The following is a 19915-nucleotide window of genomic DNA, read 5'->3' as shown; positions in this document are numbered from 1 at the left end:
GGAGAAATAATACACTGGATGCCACGACACTGTAGTCAGTCAGGTCAGGGTCGAGTGTTCGTCCTTCCAGGGTATATCAGTCCATACTTAGCAGCTAATAACTAGCTTCTTATATTCGACTCACGAGGAATGTTAAAACCACACTCAACAAGAGCCCACTAATTTGAAGATCGAGTATTCAGGCTCTGTTTGTCAGATCCAGCAATGAGGCTGTCTCATACCACGAGGCGTGGGTCGTTGGTAATCCTTTTCAACACTTTTAGTGAGTGTGAGTGAGTTGGGTTTAACGCCGCTATGGACAAGTATTCCAGCTATGCTACAGCATGTCGGTTTAATGTGGGAGTACAGCCCGAAGTGATGCAAGTACAACTTTGGTGAAACCCACGAGCACGAGAAGGGTGCCGGGCAAACCGGCATTCGATAACTTCAAGCCGCCGTGAAACAGACGGAGTAAACAACATTCACCACTAGTCTCTAAAACTTACTCAGGATACCACCTGTGAAAAAGCTTTTGTTCGTTTGCCGCCGCACTGGGCAATATTCCAGCTCTATTGTGGGCGCAGGTAAATACAAGGCTGGTCAAAAAGTTCTAAGCCTAACAAACAAAACCAACAATTGTGAAAGTGTTTGTCATTTTATTTTTCTCCCTGCTTTTCAAAACACTTCTCATATCGATAATGAAGCTTTTCAAAACCTATGGAAATAAGTTTTCTGAACCCACCCTGAAAAATTAAACATTCACGGTAGCTTTGGGGTCACCGTCGTCAAAGCGCGTTCCACGAAGGTGTTCTTTCAATTTAGGAAACTGGTGGAAATCACTTGGGGCCAGGTCTGGCGTGTATGGAGGGTGAGGAAGCTATTCGAACCCACACTGTCGCACAGTCGAGAGGTGTGAGAAGAGGCACTGTCATGAAATAGAAGAACTCCAGCGTTCCTCGCCATTTTTCTTTGATAGAATCTCTCAGGCGATGAAGCAAATCAGCATAGTAGGCATCGGACAAGAGAGTTCTTAAAGACCAATTTATTCAACAGTGGCGAGAATGTATCATACAAGGTTCAAAAGGTTTATATTAGCAGCATTTAGAAGAATTACCAAAATTCGAAAATTTTCTATTACTTCCCCAAACTATCTACTTGCCAATTTTACAATTTCGCATATCCAATCATCAATTGCCCATTGAAACCGGCCGATGGCGAGGGTTACTGAGAGAAGTGTCTGCACACTATGCAATTTATCTGCAGTTGGGGGACGAATTTCACCATCTTTGAGGTGTGACTTCTTTACATCCCAAAGAATTGTTATATCTGGCGAAATATGTGTAAACTGAGTGAAACGCTATTACCTAAAAATATATCCACTTTGAAACATCTGTCCAGATTCATTGTACATTTGGACACATTATTACGTTAAATTGTCTAAATCAATTATAAGGCGTGTTACCATCTTGATCCACCGTTGGTGGTTTTTCAGAGAAATAAACTGAACTGAACTGAAATGGTAATCAACAAGGATAATACCTGCATCCCATAATATAGTGGCCATAACTATCTTCACTTATCTTGAAGACTTGAATGTCTTTGGTGCCGGAGAAGTGAAATGGTGTCATTCCATTGATTGACCTTTTGACGCGGGATCATAGTGGTAGACCCATGTTTCATCACCTGTTACTAATCTCTTTTTGAATTTGACGAAATCTTCCTCAGTTAGCTCTAAATTTTCTCACAATGTCAGTTCGTTTTTTCTTAAGATCAGAATTTAGAAATTTTCGCACCAAAGAAATTCAAGTCTTCTTGACCAGCCCCCGTATTTGGACCAGAAAAACAGGTGATTATTAGTATGAGAGATGTCCAGTACCATCCGGTTACGATGCCATACAAACGTGACAACATCTTTGCAGTTTCATCCTGCTATGGAATATTTTCGTTGTTTGTTATAACAAGCTCTTTCTGGGAAGAAGCAACTTGATACCCTCCTCGTTAAAGCTTCATAATTGTTTGTTGTTAAACAATTGGGTGAGTGAGTGAGTTTGGTTTAACGCCGCTTTTAACAGTATTCCAGTTATATCGCGGCGTGTCAGCTTAATGTGGGAGGAAAGCCCCAAGTGATGCAGGTCTCAGACGTTTACCACTTCGGTGAAACCCACGAGCACGGGTATGGTGCTGACAAACCTAGAAACATAATCGGTGCGAACCGGGATTCGAACCCACAATCATAGGTTTCTGTTGTGCCCAAGGGACGCAACTCTGCACAGCGAATCGCGGCGCCTTAGACGACTGGGCCACCCGTGCCCCCTGTTGTTAAACAAAGCAGTCAGCAATGTTCCAGGTGTATGGTGGCAACCTGTTAACAATCTGGACCAGACAAACCAGTGATTTACTATAGTATCTTGTGAGCAATGGTTGATTTCGGGTGGTACAATGCCATGAAACAGTGGGTCTTTCTAATCTCAACACAAGTCTGACAAGCGGTTCCACAAGTTCCACTATCTCCCTTTCCCACTCAAGAAAAGCAAGACATGACTCTTTGTCATGATAGAAAAATATTTTAATTTTACATTTTCAAAATACAAAAAATACATGGACGATGCCAAGTATGTCATGACATGGCCTGTGAAGGTGTCTTAATCCTTCATGAAATATTTTGGGCTAAACAATGTAGTTGTTAAAACTAAACAAATAAAGGCAGAATATTCAATCAACCTGTCACTGAACTAAAAAAAATCATAAACAACTTAACTGCCTCCTTTTATAAAAATTAAAGCTAATTATATACTTCGAGTCTGAAATATACAAAATTACAATTCTTAAACATATCAAACAAGATAGTTCATGTTCCATCATGGCAAATCGGAACACAAGAATCAGAAGAACAAAACATATGAATTATCAAACATATATTCTGTATAGGCGTGACAGATTAATTTGACTTTAAGTGGTTTGGTTATCGTTGGCATCCATTCCGTTGTTTGTACTCTCCAAAGTCAGTTCCATGAAAATGTCAAATCTGATCTTCATTTCTGAGTGAGTGAGTGAGTGAGTGAGTGAGTATGGTTTTACGCCGATTTTAGCAATATTCCAGCAATATCACGGCAGGGGACACCAGAAATGGGCTTCACACATTGTACCCATGTCGGGAATCGAACCCGGGTCTTCGGCGTGACGAGCTAACACTTTAACCACTAGGCTACCTGACCGCTGCCTTCATTTCTGAACCAATGTCTGATAAGGAAGCCACAGGTGTGACAACTGATAAGCAACTGACTAACTTATCTACACAAAATAAACCATGCTACGAAACATAATAAGACTTGGCTTTAATTAAGCCTGAAGGTAACTAGCAGACTAGTACCGTACCTCTAAATCAAAACAGCTGTTCCAATTCATAAAAAAAATAAGAGTATTCTGTACACTCACAAAAACATAAAATCAATGGTAAAACGTTTTAAAAATCAGAATTTTCCTACGATCACTTGAGGATCAGAAAATGGCATATTTATAACAGCAACATTTCGTTTGAATGTTTCAATTGTTTGATGAAGGTTCTGTGGATGAAATGTTCACTCAGTCATTGCACTAGTACATCAACTTGTGATTGCATCTCGGAGTACGTCTCCAGCTCCTCCGTTAGCTGCCATTTTAGCTTCCTCCTCTTTCTCTTCCTTGATTTTCAAAAGTTTACCAAGTTTTGTATACTTGCTGAGAATTATGTAACAGTAGCTCTCGTAAAACACAGGATCCTCTGGTGAAGTCTCGTCTACTTCATATCTGCAAAATAATAAATATGTTTCATGTACGGTGTGTGTTTGTTGTTATGATGCTAGCCTGTAAGTAATTGAAACTGGACTAGACAATACCAGAATACAGTGACTGATATTGTGAGTGAGTGAGTGAGTTGGGCTTAACGCTGCTTTTAACAGTATTCCAGTCATATCACGGCGTGTCAGCTTAATGTGGGAGGAAAGCCCCAAGTGATGCAGGTCTCAGACATTTACCACTTCGGTGAAACCCACGAGCACGGGTATGGTGCTGACAAACCTAGAAACATAATCGGGGCGAACCGGGATTCAAACCCACAATCATAGGTTTCTGGCGTGCCCAAGGGACGCAACTCTGCACAGCGAATCGCGGCGCCTTAGACGACTGGGCCACCCGTGCCCCCTGACTGATATTGTGAGCAACAATTCACACTTTGGGAGTACGATGACACGCAGTCAACAAATATATGAGTCTGACCACCTGATTCAATACGTTGCCTCTTGCAACCAGTACAGGCTGCTGGGGTCCAATTAATTCCCTGACTGCCCATGGGGGTTTTCTTGCATAAAGTGCATCAAGTCACCAAGCCAATCCATTCTGTTGCCTCTAACAACAGGCAAAACATGCTGGGGGCCTATTCAAACCCAGAAATACCGACATGTAGTCAATCGTATTGGCCTTAATTATAAATTGTTATTCTTATAATTGTGTTGTACCATGCCCAATCTTCCATAGCTGGTTCTCGCATGGGCCTGGGGGAGGGGGGAGAAGAGGCTGGTGAGATAAGGGTGGGGTCGTGAAGAAAATGACATTGCAAATGAGGGGGAGGTGGGGTGTAGCCAAAATTTATCACAACTATTGAAGTTAACTCACTTTAGCTTGCTTGTGAAGAAGTTGTATCCTTCCAGGTTGTGTTTGAACGTTGTCAGCATCACTTTCCTCATTTCATACCTGCAGACCAAGATGTAGTCAACTTGTCACGATACGAAACGACAATCATTTAACAAATAGGAAATTTGTACCTTAACAGCTAGTGAATGTTTATTGCTGCAGGTACAGAGCTACAGACAAGCTGCGTATTTGCGTAAAATACCCCAAAACAATATTCAAAACCCTTTTTCTATCAATTAACTTGCGGATAGAAACGCATGTATTAAAATGAAAATCCCAAATGTATAACAACGGCATGCGTAAATATCCAAAGAAGCTTTTTCAGCATGCGTACAATGGACCTAATTTCTGCAACACAATTACGAGCTAATTTACTTTCCGAGTCAAGCCTTTAGTTAGAACCCTAATATATACATCTGAAAAATTATTTTATTTTTTTTAAACCTCAAAATATTAGCTCATTATGAGAAAAACCCAATAGAGTGATGAATAGATAAGTGAAGAAATATTGGTTACCCATTGAAAAAGTAACATAACAACCCAACATTAAAATAGAAACCTTTGGGTAAAAACTCAATTGTTCAAAAGTTATCTGGAGTTCTGAGGTAGCCATATTCAAGCCATACCATGGCAATCTGTAAGTATTGATAGGCACATTACAGCATGAGCTACGAGTAAAGCCATCGGGGTACGTCAACATACAATCCTCTAAGTCACGTGACCTCCAGATCTCCATATTAGTTTGTTCTCATTACAATCATGAGGTACTGGGGACCCATTCGGACTCAGGATCCCCACAGGGTTGATTCTACACTCGAATATTTGAGGCTGTTCAAACTGCAAGACAACATTCATTGTGTTCATGATAACCATATTTGGCTGTCCTCATTCTGTGACTTGAGCATGTGACAGCCAATGAATAACGAATACCAGTATTACCATTTACTGGCCAATAGCACTGTATGTATTTCTAGGTGGGGAAATATACTTCAAACTCCTTGATTTTATCTTGTTTATTCTATTTTCCAGACAAGTGTACAATCTAAATACATACTACTCACTTGTTTGCCATTAACTCGATGATCTGTGTTAGGAATTTACCCAAACCTTTCTTGCGGACATCCTTTATCAACTGGATTTCATATCTGAAACAGAAGGGGGACCTCAAGCTGACATCTTTATCTATAAAGAAAATCACGTAATATTTACAAAATCCCAAGATATGTTTGCCATGGACAAACACAGATGACAATCGCCATGGTTACAGGCAACAGATTTCTAGTACCCACACTTTATGTCACAAATATTGTTACTGATATTTAAAATGTTTTTTTAAACATGAACAAAACTGTTAACCCGATGTCACATACAGATAAACTATACTGTATGACAGCTTTCAGTTTGTTATGGACCTATAGTCAATTGGTTGCATACTGGTAAACTATACTGTATGACAGCTTTCAGTTTGTTATGGACCCATAGTCAATTGGTTGCATACCGGTAAACTATACTGTATGACAGCTTTCAGCTTGTTATGGACCCATAGTCAATTGGTTGCATACAGGTAAACTATACTGTATGACTGCTTTCAGTTTGTTATGGACCCATAGTCAATTGGTTGCATACAGGTAAACTATACTGTATGACAGCTTTCAGTTTGTTATGGACCCATAGTCAATTGGTTGGAGTTACTGGGATAAACTGTTGATCTAAGAGCTGTTTATGGCAAGGCTTGATACAATGCTGGACTACTTATGGCTTTTATAGCATGATAGACATATTAACTACAATAAAATAGAATCGGGGTTCTTTAATTTCTTTTTAAAGTATACATAAATGGTTGAAAATTATGAATAATCAAACTCCCAGTGAACACAATACCATTTGCTTTAACTGAACACATATTAATTAGTGTGCATCTATTTCGGATATTAAGAGACACCTTAAAATATCCAGTTCCCAAGCAGTCTAGTGAGCCTAGGGAGTGAGTATGGTTTTACGCCGCTTTTAGCAATATTCCAGCAATATCATGGCTGGGGACACCAGAAATGGGCTTCACACATTGTACCCATGTTGGGAATCGAACCCGAGTCTTCGGCGTGACGAGTGAATGCTTTAACCACTCGGCTACCCGAACACCCCAGTGAGCCTAAGGAATGGCAGATGTGTAAAGATTGACACAAGGTCAAATAAAGCCATGAATTCTTTATGGAGGTCAAGAGGTTCACACCTAGACACCAATAATTGGTACTACCATAACCCCCATCGCTAACATCAGTTAATTAATAACTATCACTGTCAAGACGAGTTGTGCTATTTGCTCTCATTTTGCTGAATATCATAATGAATCATGCAGCGACTTATTTCATCAAGTGTTTCTTGGGAATCAGCTCACATAAGGCAGGGATGAGAATGGATATGTTCCTTTTCAGCTGAAACTTTTTTTCAATGGAGCATGATCCATGATTTGTGGGGGGGGTTTATGGGCCATCAGATTTGAACAAATTTGTGGTCACTAAAATTGTTTCTATATTTTAGCATGCATTGCACTACAAAGTTGCTTTACTAAAGAAAACTACTAAGGCTGTTACGATTCACTCGCATATTTGGTGAATCAAACCGTATCCATTCATGTATCGAAAACATTATTCATGGTCAGTAGAATCAAATATTTATGAATATGCAGTCATGTGCATCTACATACCCTGTACCTAAAAATATCCCTAAGAACATATTATATGCAGAGATTTCTTTAAAGACAACACTCATATAAATAATTTGACAGTATTGTGGTCATCGGTCATTGTGGTATTTGAGCAGATACTAGTACCTGGATAAATGCAGTATATGAATGTATAATATATTAATAATTAACCAACCATGTCAAATAATTAATGTTATTTTTCACTGAATATAATAAATTGTACATCAACTGCTGACTTGTTATTGTATTCGTGAATAAATATTCTTATTCGTTACCCTATATTCATGATACGAATCGTATTCACCTCATAGTGTATTCGTTGCAGCCCTAAAAACTACCCAAACTGTTTCAAAAAGTAAAGACAAACAAGAAATGTTTCTCGTGTGGCGTAACCAATCTGAACATCAGCCTCATCCACAACCTCTGCTGGGTCTTAGAGGGACAACTTACAAGTACAACACTTCATCATCACACTCAATGTCGAATCGGAAGTGGACAAAAGCAACTGGTTTATTTTCTTGGTCTCGGGCTAACAAATACCAAGCCTTGTCTTCTGTAAGCTCCTCCCTCTTTTCTCTATCTTTCCAGCCCCATTCACAAGATTCGTATCTGAAACAGAATGCAACACTTAACTAACATTCCATTTCAGCCCTCAAAATTCACGCTTGTCTGCTAGCCTCAGACTACTAAATTGTGCTGAGGGCAAGTAACAAAATAATGATGGTAGTCCTCATAGGCTAGTAGCATTTTGGGACTATAATTCTGAACCAGTTCTCAATGCTTCAATTTTGCTACAAACTGGAACTCAATAACACTGACAGGCAATGTAAACATTATAAACATTTATGTCTCCTTGAAGCAGGACTAGCTACAAAGTCTTACAACTTGTGAAATTTAGTTTCAACTAGTTCGCGTGACTAGTCTTTAAAAGTACATTCTGAGACCATAAATTGTGACTAAATGGAATAATGGAATAGGAAATTGATTATCAACAGCCAGAATAATGTATATGAACTAATAACTAACCAATGTTAGGCACAACTTTTATCTAAAGTGAGCTCATTTCTGAAACTGTAGAAAACTTACAACGACTGCATGTTCTCTCTGGTCAGCTGGAAGATCCATTCTACGGTCTCTTGGTCCAAATCTGCCACTTTTTTACACTCGATCTTCACACTCACCCTGCAGGACACATAACTCCAGGTAATCCCAGGTACCGTATTCGACGTATTAAGCGCCCAGGGCGCTCTCAAAATTGGAAATAGTGGGCTCTTATTAGAATATAATTTTAACAAAAACAGAGTTGAAAAATTGTAAATTTCGTACAGTAGTTTATGCTGACAGCCTGAAATGATTCAAAAGAAAAGTATGTACGTATCATACACGAGAGATATATTTTCCAGAATTTAATTGTCCACAATTAAGGGTGCATATAACACACGAGTGAGTATTATACACGAATCAATAAGTCTTGTGTACATTGATCAATCGGAAGGGGTGCTAATTGGGATTGTTCACTAGCAAATATATTAGAAAATATCGCCATGGGCGCTTATTAGAGCGGGGCGCTTATTACGTCGAATACGGTATGTCGACTACATGACTCTAACATTATAGGAATGGCTGATGTGATAGTATGAGTGGCAAGCCATTAACAGTGTGCAAAGAAACCCACCTTGTTTTTTTTCACAATAACCAATATTTCAACAGTAAAGAAACTAGTTTCATAACCTCACACAAATTTGTTTGTTTCTCAACACTAAACCTGAAACTTATGTTTCTTAACCATCTCCTGATGTCTCCACTCAAAGTAAAAACCCAACAAAGAATGTCCAGTGTCATATGATATTGGCAATGAGTGAGTGAGTATGGTTATACGCCGCTTTTAGCAATATCAGGGCAGGGGACACCAGAAATGGGCTTCACACATTGTACCCATGTTCGGGAATCGAACCTGGGTCTTCGGCATTACGAGCGAACGCTTTAACCACTAGGATACCCCACCGCCCCTATTGGCAATGAAACTTTTTATAACATGACAAATAAAGTCTCCCTTTTCAACTGAAAATACTTTGGATTAAACGTAAGGATACATACCTTACACAAAGAGAGTGTGCAGAATATAATTCAAAATGGCCATGACACTTACCCATTTCGTTCATACTTTGTGAAAACAGGAAATGGTGCCAGTGGATCCCCAAGCTGAAGGAAGACAGCAAGTTCTTATTAGACATTAAAATACATCTCTGGGATAAGGTTTTCAGGAATGTAAATATTAGAATCAGTCAATAAGTCATCAGGCATAAACCACATCTAGTAAGACCTTTACCATGTTCACCCTTAATCCTTTCCAATACAGTTCTGATGAATTATACCGAATGTGACAGATCATGTTGTGCATCTATTTTTAACTTGGCAGTCATGGAGTGGCTTGAAATCATTTGACGGTAACAAGATAGCGTCTGATTGACTCATCCCGCTTTGTGAGGCATTATCACGATAAAAATCTACAAGATGTGGTCATTTGACTATCAAAATGTAAACAGAAATAAATGTTCTCAGAGGAAAGACATAACTTTAGTGTATTGCGATTGTTCTTTGACACGCAAGGAGAAAACACAGTACGCTAAGATAATTGAATTTGCTGCACTTTCAATATTTGAATTTAATATGATTCAACATGCCCTCTATCATAAATTAGTTTGCTATCAAAGTTGGGTGTTGCATATCATGGCATATGTCTCTGATATATTGACAAATTTGGCAAGGATTCCAACCTACAGTAAATAACCAAAGGGTGATGTTTTCATTGATTTGGGCGTGAAAGCAATTCATTAAAGAAACCTACCTTATTTGCAGTTTCAACCTTCTGAACGGATACAGCCAGTTTAGCATTTTCCTGAAAAAGAGATGAAAACTGATGAAACGTCAACTTACAAGATATGGATTTATATTTAATAATGGCATTTATTGATGACTGTGACAAATTGTTTTCTGTAAAGACGGTCACATTGTAATTTGCTTGAAAGAACAGTTTACATGAAATAAAATCAACTCACGATCAGTCACGAACAAACATATACATACCTCCTTTCTTCTCAACTTCTTCTCTTTCCCTTTAGCTGATTTTCTCTGCAATAATATTGTAAGTGAGATATGCTTTGATACCACTGTTATGTCTGCATTATTTAGGAGTAATTGCTTGACTGGTAACTTTTACTCGCAGTACTAACGTGTAGGTTACTTCTTGTCTTTTTCGTGCCAACAAAATATGTTACAAATGTACGATCGTTTAAAACTTCTCCCTTGTCACTTACACAGTAGTTCGCTTAATGATGGAATAAGAATATCAATGGCTTAGAAAAAAAACGTAAAGATGAAAGAAGTTAACTTACACCCATGTTTCGTTTCACTCAAAATACGCTCAGAAGACAAGCACAATGAATGCTACTATTTCCCGCGGTATTTCGGGGCGAAGAAAAGCGCATGCGTGCAAAGGGGACCTAACTCGCCCAGTCATGCGTTTCACTGACCGCGTGAAATAGTGTTTTCTGTGATCGAGAAATGCCAAGCTCGAGCCCTTGTTTAAAAAATAGAAAACCTCCCGAAACTTTCAATATTCAAAAGTGACCCTTTTCTCATATATTTGATATGTACATTTTCAGGGTAGTATTTTATTTGTTTTGTAAGATAGGCATTTCTTAGAAGTTGACGGATGACAAAGTAGACACAATATATGGATAACAACTTCACTATTTTGCTGTAATAACGAAGTTTTATTTGTTAATTATTTCAGAACCGAGAAATAGAAATCGGCATGGCTGATGTCCCTAAAAAAGAAAATCAGATTGTTTGCATCCTCATTCACAGAAGAAAAAAAATGTTTTGAAGCTGTTCCCGATTATGATTTTTTGTTTCTGAACATGCTAACAAAACAGGATATATCAATTCTTTGATAGGCATTACTTAGAAGTTGAGGGATGACAAAGTGGACACAATTTATGGATAACAAATTCTTTAATAACTGCGAGGGCGACGTTTCGGTATAGATCCTTGTACCGTTTGCAAGCAAAACAGGATATGTCACCGGAAGCAAATAAGGATAGGTCGATTATTTTGCAACTTCTAACTTAGCGACAACAACCACATACTAACACATGGAAGTTAGTTAAGCGCCCCCAGTTATCACCAAATGGATCATGTCAACAGAGACCATACCGGTATCATTATATGACAGTTACACGCCCGATTTACGTGTTCGGGGCGGCCGGGTAGCCTAGTGGTTAAAGCGTTCGCTCGTCACGCCGAAGACCCGGGTTCGATTCCCGACATGGGTACAATGTGTGAAGCCCATTTCTGGTGTCCCCCGCCGTGATATTGCTGGAATATTGCTAAAAGCGGCGTAAAACCATATTCACCCACTCACTGATAAACGTGTTCCCTGAGTATGTCTGTAGTCGGGGAGTATGAAGATTGAAGAACAGAGCCTTCATGACAAAACGACGGTGTGTAATGGAAGATGTGAACATGTAGACAAAACCATGGATTTCACACAGAAACATAACCTGATCTACTGCTGGTCTGCCACAATAATAAAAACATTGAAAGAAGTTAGCAGATGATGCTATATAGGGACAGGTCCAGAACGAGAAGATGCCGGAAATGGCAGTATCGAGTGTAAACCCCAAGGACCCGGACGACTGATTCCAGACGTTTACGCATTCCTTGGACCAGCCGTTGGATTTGACGTTGCGGAATCCTTTGCCATTCCTGATGTAAAGCAGCATCCAGTTCATTGACAATCTGCTCTGGTAGATCTCTCGCACGTATTCTATGCTCCAAAATGTCCCATTAGTGCTCGATGGGAGAACATACGACAGGAGGCAGAGAAATACAGCTGTGACTGCCAAGAACATCGTGTTTATTGTTTAAGGCCAGGTTCACATAGTGCCGATTATGGCTCCCGTTTGAGATCAGACAGCGCTAGGGGACACGGATGGCCCAGTCGTCTAAGGCGCCGCAATTCGCTGTGCAGAGTTGCGTCCCTTGGGCACGCCAGAAACCTATGATTGTGGGTTCGAATCCCGGTTCACCCCGATTATGTTTCTAGGTTTGTCAGCACCATACCCGTGCTCGTGGGTTTCATCGAAGTGGTAAGTGTCTGACACCTGCATCACTTCGGGCTTTCCTCCCACATTAAGCTGACACGCCGCGATATAACTGGAATACTTTTAAAAGCACCGTTAAACCAAACTCACTCACTCAGACAGCGCTACGACACGAAAAGTGAAAAAGTCGGATTACTTTCCTCAATGATCTGGAATGTCCTATCATTGTCTGAACGCAGCCGTTCGTAACGGGGTCCTACGGATCGGGAAAGGTCCAGAGAGGTCGGCCAAGCACTCCCGACAGTATGGTGCGTCCCATTCGGGAAACTCAGCGAATTTTGTCTAGTCGGATTACAATCTCGACTATGTCGTGACAGATTCTGCTGTATCGGATCAAAATCGTAACAATGTCCTGTGTTGTCTGGACCGTGTCCTGTGGATCGGGACGCTGTCGTGATGAACGGACATGCATTATTCATTGTCGTTTCTTGTCGATTGAGTCCAGATTGCGTCCAGATCTTGCCGAATGCGAACCGTCTTTGTCGGTTCACTGTCCGGTCACTGTCTGATCTCTGTCGAATCGCATTCAAGACGCTACCGGGACTGATTCGGTCGTTTTATACCATGCGGAAGATAAACATCGGATCAGATTCTGATTGAGAACGGGAGAATCGGGACGAATTCGGCTGGAAACGTCTGAATCGGGACGCTTCCTGAACAGTATCTGAATATCACAGGATCTTGATCAGACTTTTGACAAATTTTCATCGGGAATGGTCCTATCAAGGAAGGCAGTAAAAATCCTGAATGTGTGACTGAGCCCTAACGCCGCATTCAGCAATATCCCAATATACGTCTACATAAAGAAACCTCACGTCTATATGAAGCTATTATTAAAGTCTGTATGGATCTTTAACGACACACAAGAGAACTCCCGCCTGTATGCAGTTTGGTTGACACACATGAGATCTTACATCTGTATGGATCTTTAACGACACACAAGAGAACTCCCGCCTGTATGGAGTTTGGTTGACACACATGAGATCTTACATCTGTATGGATCTTTAACGACACACAAGAGAACTCTCGTCTATATGGAGTTTTGTTGACACACATGAGATCTTACATCTGTATGGATCTTTAACGACACACAAGAAAACTCCCGCCTGTATGGAGTTTGGTTGACACACATGAGATCTTACATCTGTATGGATCTTTAACGACACACAAGAGAACTCTCGTCTATATGGAGTTTTGTTGACACACATGAGATCTTACATCTGTATGGACCTTTAACGACACACAAGAGAACTCCCGCCTATATGGAGTTTTGTTGACACACATGAGATCTTACATCTGTATGGATCTTTAACGACACACAAGAGAACTCCCGCCTATATGGAGTTTTGTTGACACACATGAGATCTTACATCTGTATGGATCTTTAACGACACACAAGAGAACTCCCGCCTATATGGAGTTTTGTTGACACACATGAGATCTTACATCTGTATGGATCTTTAACGACACACAAGAGAACTCCCGCCTATATGGAGTTTGGTTGACACACATGAGATCTTACATATGTATGGATCTTTAACGACACACAAGAGAACTCTCGTCTATATGGAGTTTTGTTGACACACATGAGATCTTACATCTGTATGGACCTTTAACGACACACAAGAGAACTCCCGCCTATATGGAGTTTTGGTGACACACATGAGATCTTACATCTGTATGGATCTTTAACGACACACAAGAAAACTCCCGCCTATATGGAGTTTTGTTGACACACATGAGATCTTACATCTGTATGGATCTTTAACGACACACACGAGAACTCCCGCCTATATGGAGTTTTGTTGACACACATGAGATCTTACATCTGTATGGATCTTTAACGACACACAAGAGAACTCCCGCCTATATGGAGTTTTGTTGACACACATGAGATCTTACATCTGTATGGATCTTTAACGACACACAAGAGAACTCCCGCCTATATGGAGTTTTGTTGACACACATGAGATCTTACATCTGTATGGATCTTTAACGACACACAAGAGAACTCCCGCCTATATGGAGTTTTGTTGACACACATGAGATCTTACATCTGTATGGATCTTTAACGACACACAAGAGAACTCCCGCCTATATGGAGTTTTGTTGACACACATGAGATCTTACATCTGTATGGATCTTTAACGACACACAAGAGAACTCCCGCCTATATGGAGTTTTGTTGACACACATGAGATCTTACATCTGTATGGATCTTTAACGACACACAAGAGAACTCCCGCCTATATGGAGTTTTGTTGACACACATGAGATCTTACATCTGTATGGATCTTTAACGACACACAAGAGAACTCTCGTCTATATGGAGTTTTGTTGACACACATGAGATCTTACATCTGTATGGATCTTTAACGACACACAAGAGAACTCTCGCCTATATGGAGTTTTGTTGACACACATGAGATCTTACATCTGTATGGATCTTTAACGACACACAAGAGAACTCCCGCCTATATGGAGTTTTGTTGACACACATGAGATCTTACATCTGTATGGATCTTTAACGACACACAAGAGAACTCTCGTCTATATGGAGTTTTGTTGACACACATGAGATCTTACATCTGTATGGATCTTTAACGACACACAAGAGAACTCTCGTCTATATGGAGTTTTGTTGACACACATGAGATCTTACATCTGTATGGATCTTTAACGACACACAAGAGAACTCTCGTCTATATGGAGTTTTGTTGACACACATAAGATCTTACATCTGTATGGATCTTTAACGACACACAAGAAAACTCCCGCCTATATGGAGTTTTGTTGACACACATAAGATCTTACATCTGTATGGATCTTTAACGACACACAAGAGAACTCTCGTCTATATGGAGTTTTGTTGACACACATGAGATCTTACATCTGTATGGATCTTTAACGACACACAAGAGAACTCCCGCCTATATGGAGTTTTGTTGACACACATGAGATCTTACATCTGTATGGATCTTTAACGACACACAAGAGAACTCCCGCCTATATGGAGTTTGGTTGACACACATGAGATCTTACATCTGTATGGATCTTTAACGACACACAAGAGAACTCTCGTCTATATGGAGTTTTGTTGACACACATGAGATCTTACATCTGTATGGACCTTTAACGACACACAAGAGAACTCCCGCCTATATGGAGTTTTGGTGACACACATGAGATCTTACATCTGTATGGATCTTTAACGACACACAAGAAAACTCCCGCCTATATGGAGTTTTGTTGACACACATGAGATCTTACATCTGTATGGATCTTTAACGACACACAAGAGAACTCCCGCCTATATGGAGTTTTGTTGACACACATGAGATCTTACATCTGTATGGATCTTTAACGACACACAAGAGAACTCCCGCCTATATGGAGTTTTGTTGACACACATGAGATCTTACATCTGTATGGATCTTTAACGACACACAAGAGAACTCCCGCCTATATGGAGTTTTGGTGACACACATGAGATCTTACATCTGTATGGATCTTTAACGACACACAAGAGAACTCCCGCCTATATGGAGTTTTGTTGACACACATGAGATCTTACATCTGTATGGATCTTTAACGACACACAAGAGAACTCCCGCCTATATGGAGTTTTGTTGACACACATGAGATCTTACATCTGTATGGATCTTTAACGACACACAAGAGAACTCCCGCCTATATGGAGTTTTGTTGACACACATGAGATCTTACATCTGTATGGATCTTTAACGACACACAAGAGAACTCCCGCCTATATGGAGTTTTGTTGACACACATGAGATCTTACATCTGTATGGATCTTTAACGACACACAAGAGAACTCTCGTCTATATGGAGTTTTGTTGACACACATGAGATCTTACATCTGTATGGATCTTTAACGACACACAAGAGAACTCTCGTCTATATGGAGTTTTGTTGACACACATGAGATCTTACATCTGTATGGATCTTTAACGACACACAAGAGAACTCTCGTCTATATGGAGTTTTGTTGACACACATGAGATCTTACATCTGTATGGATCTTTAACGACACACAAGAGAACTCCCGTCTATATGGAGTTTTGGTGACACACATGAGATCTTACATCTGTATGGATCTTTAACGACACACAAGAGAACTCTCGTCTATATGGAGTTTTGTTGACACACATGAGATCTTACATCTGTATGGATCTTTAACGACACACAAGAGAACTCTCGTCTATATGGAGTTTTGTTGACACACATGAGATCTTACATCTGTATGGATCTTTAACGACACACAAGAGAACTCTCGTCTATATGGAGTTTTGTTGACACACATAAGATCTTACATCTGTATGGATCTTTAACGACACACAAGAAAACTCCCGCCTATATGGAGTTTTGTTGACACACATAAGATCTTACATCTGTATGGATCTTTAACGACACACAAGAGAACTCTCGTCTATATGGAGTTTTGTTGACACACATGAGATCTTACATCTGTATGGATCTTTAACGACACACACGAGAACTCCCGCCTGTATGGAGTTTTGTTGACACACATGAGATCTTACATCTGTATGGATCTTTAACGACACACAAGAGAACTCCCGCCTATATGGAGTTTTGTTGACACACATGAGATCTTACATCTGTATGGATCTTTAACGACACACAAGAGAACTCCCGCCTATATGGAGTTTTGTTGACACACATGAGATCTTACATCTGTATGGATCTTTAACGACACACAAGAGAACTCCCGCCTGTATGGAGTTTTGTTGACACACATGAGATCTTACATCTGTATGGATCTTTAACGACACACAAGAGAACTCCCGCCTATATGGAGTTTTGTTGACACACATGAGATCTTACATCTGTATGGATCTTTAACGACACACAAGAGAACTCCCGCCTATATGGAGTTTGGTTGACACACATGAGATCTTACATCTGTATGGATCTTTAACGACACACAAGAGAACTCTCGTCTATATGGAGTTTTGTTGACACACATGAGATCTTACATCTGTATGGACCTTTAACGACACACAAGAGAACTCCCGCCTATATGGAGTTTTGGTGACACACATGAGATCTTACATCTGTATGGATCTTTAACGACACACAAGAAAACTCCCGCCTATATGGAGTTTTGTTGACACACATGAGATCTTACATCTGTATGGATCTTTAACGACACACAAGAGAACTCCCGCCTATATGGAGTTTGGTTGACACACATGAGATCTTACATCTGTATGGATCTTTAACGACACACAAGAGAACTCTCGTCTATATGGAGTTTTGTTGACACACATGAGATCTTACATCTGTATGGACCTTTAACGACACACAAGAGAACTCCCGCCTATATGGAGTTTTGGTGACACACATGAGATCTTACATCTGTATGGATCTTTAACGACACACAAGAAAACTCCCGCCTATATGGAGTTTTGTTGACACACATGAGATCTTACATCTGTATGGATCTTTAACGACACACAAGAGAACTCCCGCCTATATGGAGTTTTGTTGACACACATGAGATCTTACATCTGTATGGATCTTTAACGACACACAAGAGAACTCCCGCCTATATGGAGTTTTGGTGACACACATGAGATCTTACATCTGTATGGATCTTTAACGACACACAAGAGAACTCCCGCCTATATGGAGTTTTGTTGACACACATGAGATCTTACATCTGTATGGATCTTTAACGACACACAAGAGAACTCCCGCCTATATGGAGTTTTGTTGACACACATGAGATCTTACATCTGTATGGATCTTTAACGACACACAAGAGAACTCCCGCCTATATGGAGTTTGGTTGACACACATGAGATCTTACATCTGTATGGATCTTTAACGACACACAAGAGAACTCCCGCCTATATGGAGTTTTGTTGACACACATGAGATCTTACATCTGTATGGATCTTTAACGACACACAAGAGAACTCTCGTCTATATGGAGTTTTGTTGACACACATGAGATCTTACATCTGTATGGATCTTTAACGACACACAAGAGAACTCTCGTCTATATGGAGTTTTGTTGACACACATGAGATCTTACATCTGTATGGATCTTTAACGACACACAAGAGAACTCCCGCCTATATGGAGTTTTGTTGACACACATGAGATCTTACATCTGTATGGATCTTTAACGACACACAAGAGAACTCTCGTCTATATGGAGTTTTGTTGACACACATGAGATCTTACATCTGTATGGATCTTTAACGACACACAAGAGAACTCTCGTCTATATGGAGTTTTGTTGACACACATGAGATCTTACATCTGTATGGATCTTTAACGACACACAAGAAAACTCCCGCCTATATGGAGTTTTGTTGACACACATGAGATCTTACATCTGTATGGATCTTTAACGACACACAAGAGAACTCCCGCCTATATGGAGTTTTGTTGACACACATGAGATCTTACATCTGTATGGATCTTTAACGACACACAAGAGAACTCCCGCCTGTATGGAGTTTTGTTGACACACATGAGATCTTACATCTGTATGGATCTTTAACGACACACAAGAGAACTCCCGCCTATATGGAGTTTTGTTGACACACATGAGATCTTACATCTGTATGGATCTTTAACGACACACAAGAGAACTCCCGCCTATATGGAGTTTGGTTGACACACATGAGATCTTACATCTGTATGGATCTTTAACGACACACAAGAGAACTCTCGTCTATATGGAGTTTTGTTGACACACATGAGATCTTACATCTGTATGGACCTTTAACGACACACAAGAGAACTCCCGCCTATATGGAGTTTTGGTGACACACATGAGATCTTACATCTGTATGGATCTTTAACGACACACAAGAAAACTCCCGCCTATATGGAGTTTTGTTGACACACATGAGATCTTACATCTGTATGGATCTTTAACGACACACAAGAGAACTCCCGCCTATATGGAGTTTGGTTGACACACATGAGATCTTACATCTGTATGGATCTTTAACGACACACAAGAGAACTCTCGTCTATATGGAGTTTTGTTGACACACATGAGATCTTACATCTGTATGGACCTTTAACGACACACAAGAGAACTCCCGCCTATATGGAGTTTTGGTGACACACATGAGATCTTACATCTGTATGGATCTTTAACGACACACAAGAAAACTCCCGCCTATATGGAGTTTTGTTGACACACATGAGATCTTACATCTGTATGGATCTTTAACGACACACAAGAGAACTCCCGCCTATATGGAGTTTTGTTGACACACATGAGATCTTACATCTGTATGGATCTTTAACGACACACAAGAGAACTCCCGCCTATATGGAGTTTTGGTGACACACATGAGATCTTACATCTGTATGGATCTTTAACGAC

At 40.1% G+C, this 19915-nt stretch overlaps 1 protein-coding gene across 1 annotated transcript; it reads right to left on the bottom strand.

Annotated features, from left to right (window-relative positions):
* Positions 1 to 3070: 3070 nt before the first annotated feature.
* LOC124146676 (N-alpha-acetyltransferase 40-like) lies at positions 3071 to 10869 on the bottom strand. The gene is made up of 9 exons (XM_046517087.2): positions 10747 to 10869; positions 10439 to 10483; positions 10200 to 10250; positions 9501 to 9553; positions 8438 to 8533; positions 7802 to 7960; positions 5709 to 5792; positions 4630 to 4707; positions 3071 to 3765 (listed from the first exon to the last, which is right to left on the bottom strand). The coding sequence occupies exons 1-9, from the start codon at positions 10750 to 10752 to the stop codon at positions 3582 to 3584; spliced, it is 756 nt and encodes a 251-aa protein (XP_046373043.1). The 5' UTR covers positions 10753 to 10869; the 3' UTR covers positions 3071 to 3581.
* Positions 10870 to 19915: the final 9046 nt, after the last annotated feature.

This window comes from Haliotis rufescens, unplaced genomic scaffold, assembly GCF_023055435.1.
Source record: "Haliotis rufescens isolate VD_foot unplaced genomic scaffold, xgHalRufe1.0.p SCAF_3, whole genome shotgun sequence".
NCBI classification, from domain to species: domain Eukaryota; kingdom Metazoa; phylum Mollusca; class Gastropoda; order Lepetellida; family Haliotidae; genus Haliotis; species Haliotis rufescens.
The sequence above is the reverse complement of the archived record's forward strand: the minus strand, read 5'-3'. Positions and strand labels throughout refer to the sequence as shown.

Coding starts and splice junctions, on each gene's coding strand:
- LOC124146676 (XM_046517087.2), bottom strand. Junction 10,251..10,438: donor AGAAGTTGAGAAGAAAGGAG/GTATGTATATGT, acceptor TCTCTTTTTCAG/GAAAATGCTAAACTGGCTGT. Junction 5,793..7,801: donor GATGATGAAGTGTTGTACTT/GTAAGTTGTCCC, acceptor CTTCTGTTTCAG/ATATGAAATCCAGTTGATAA.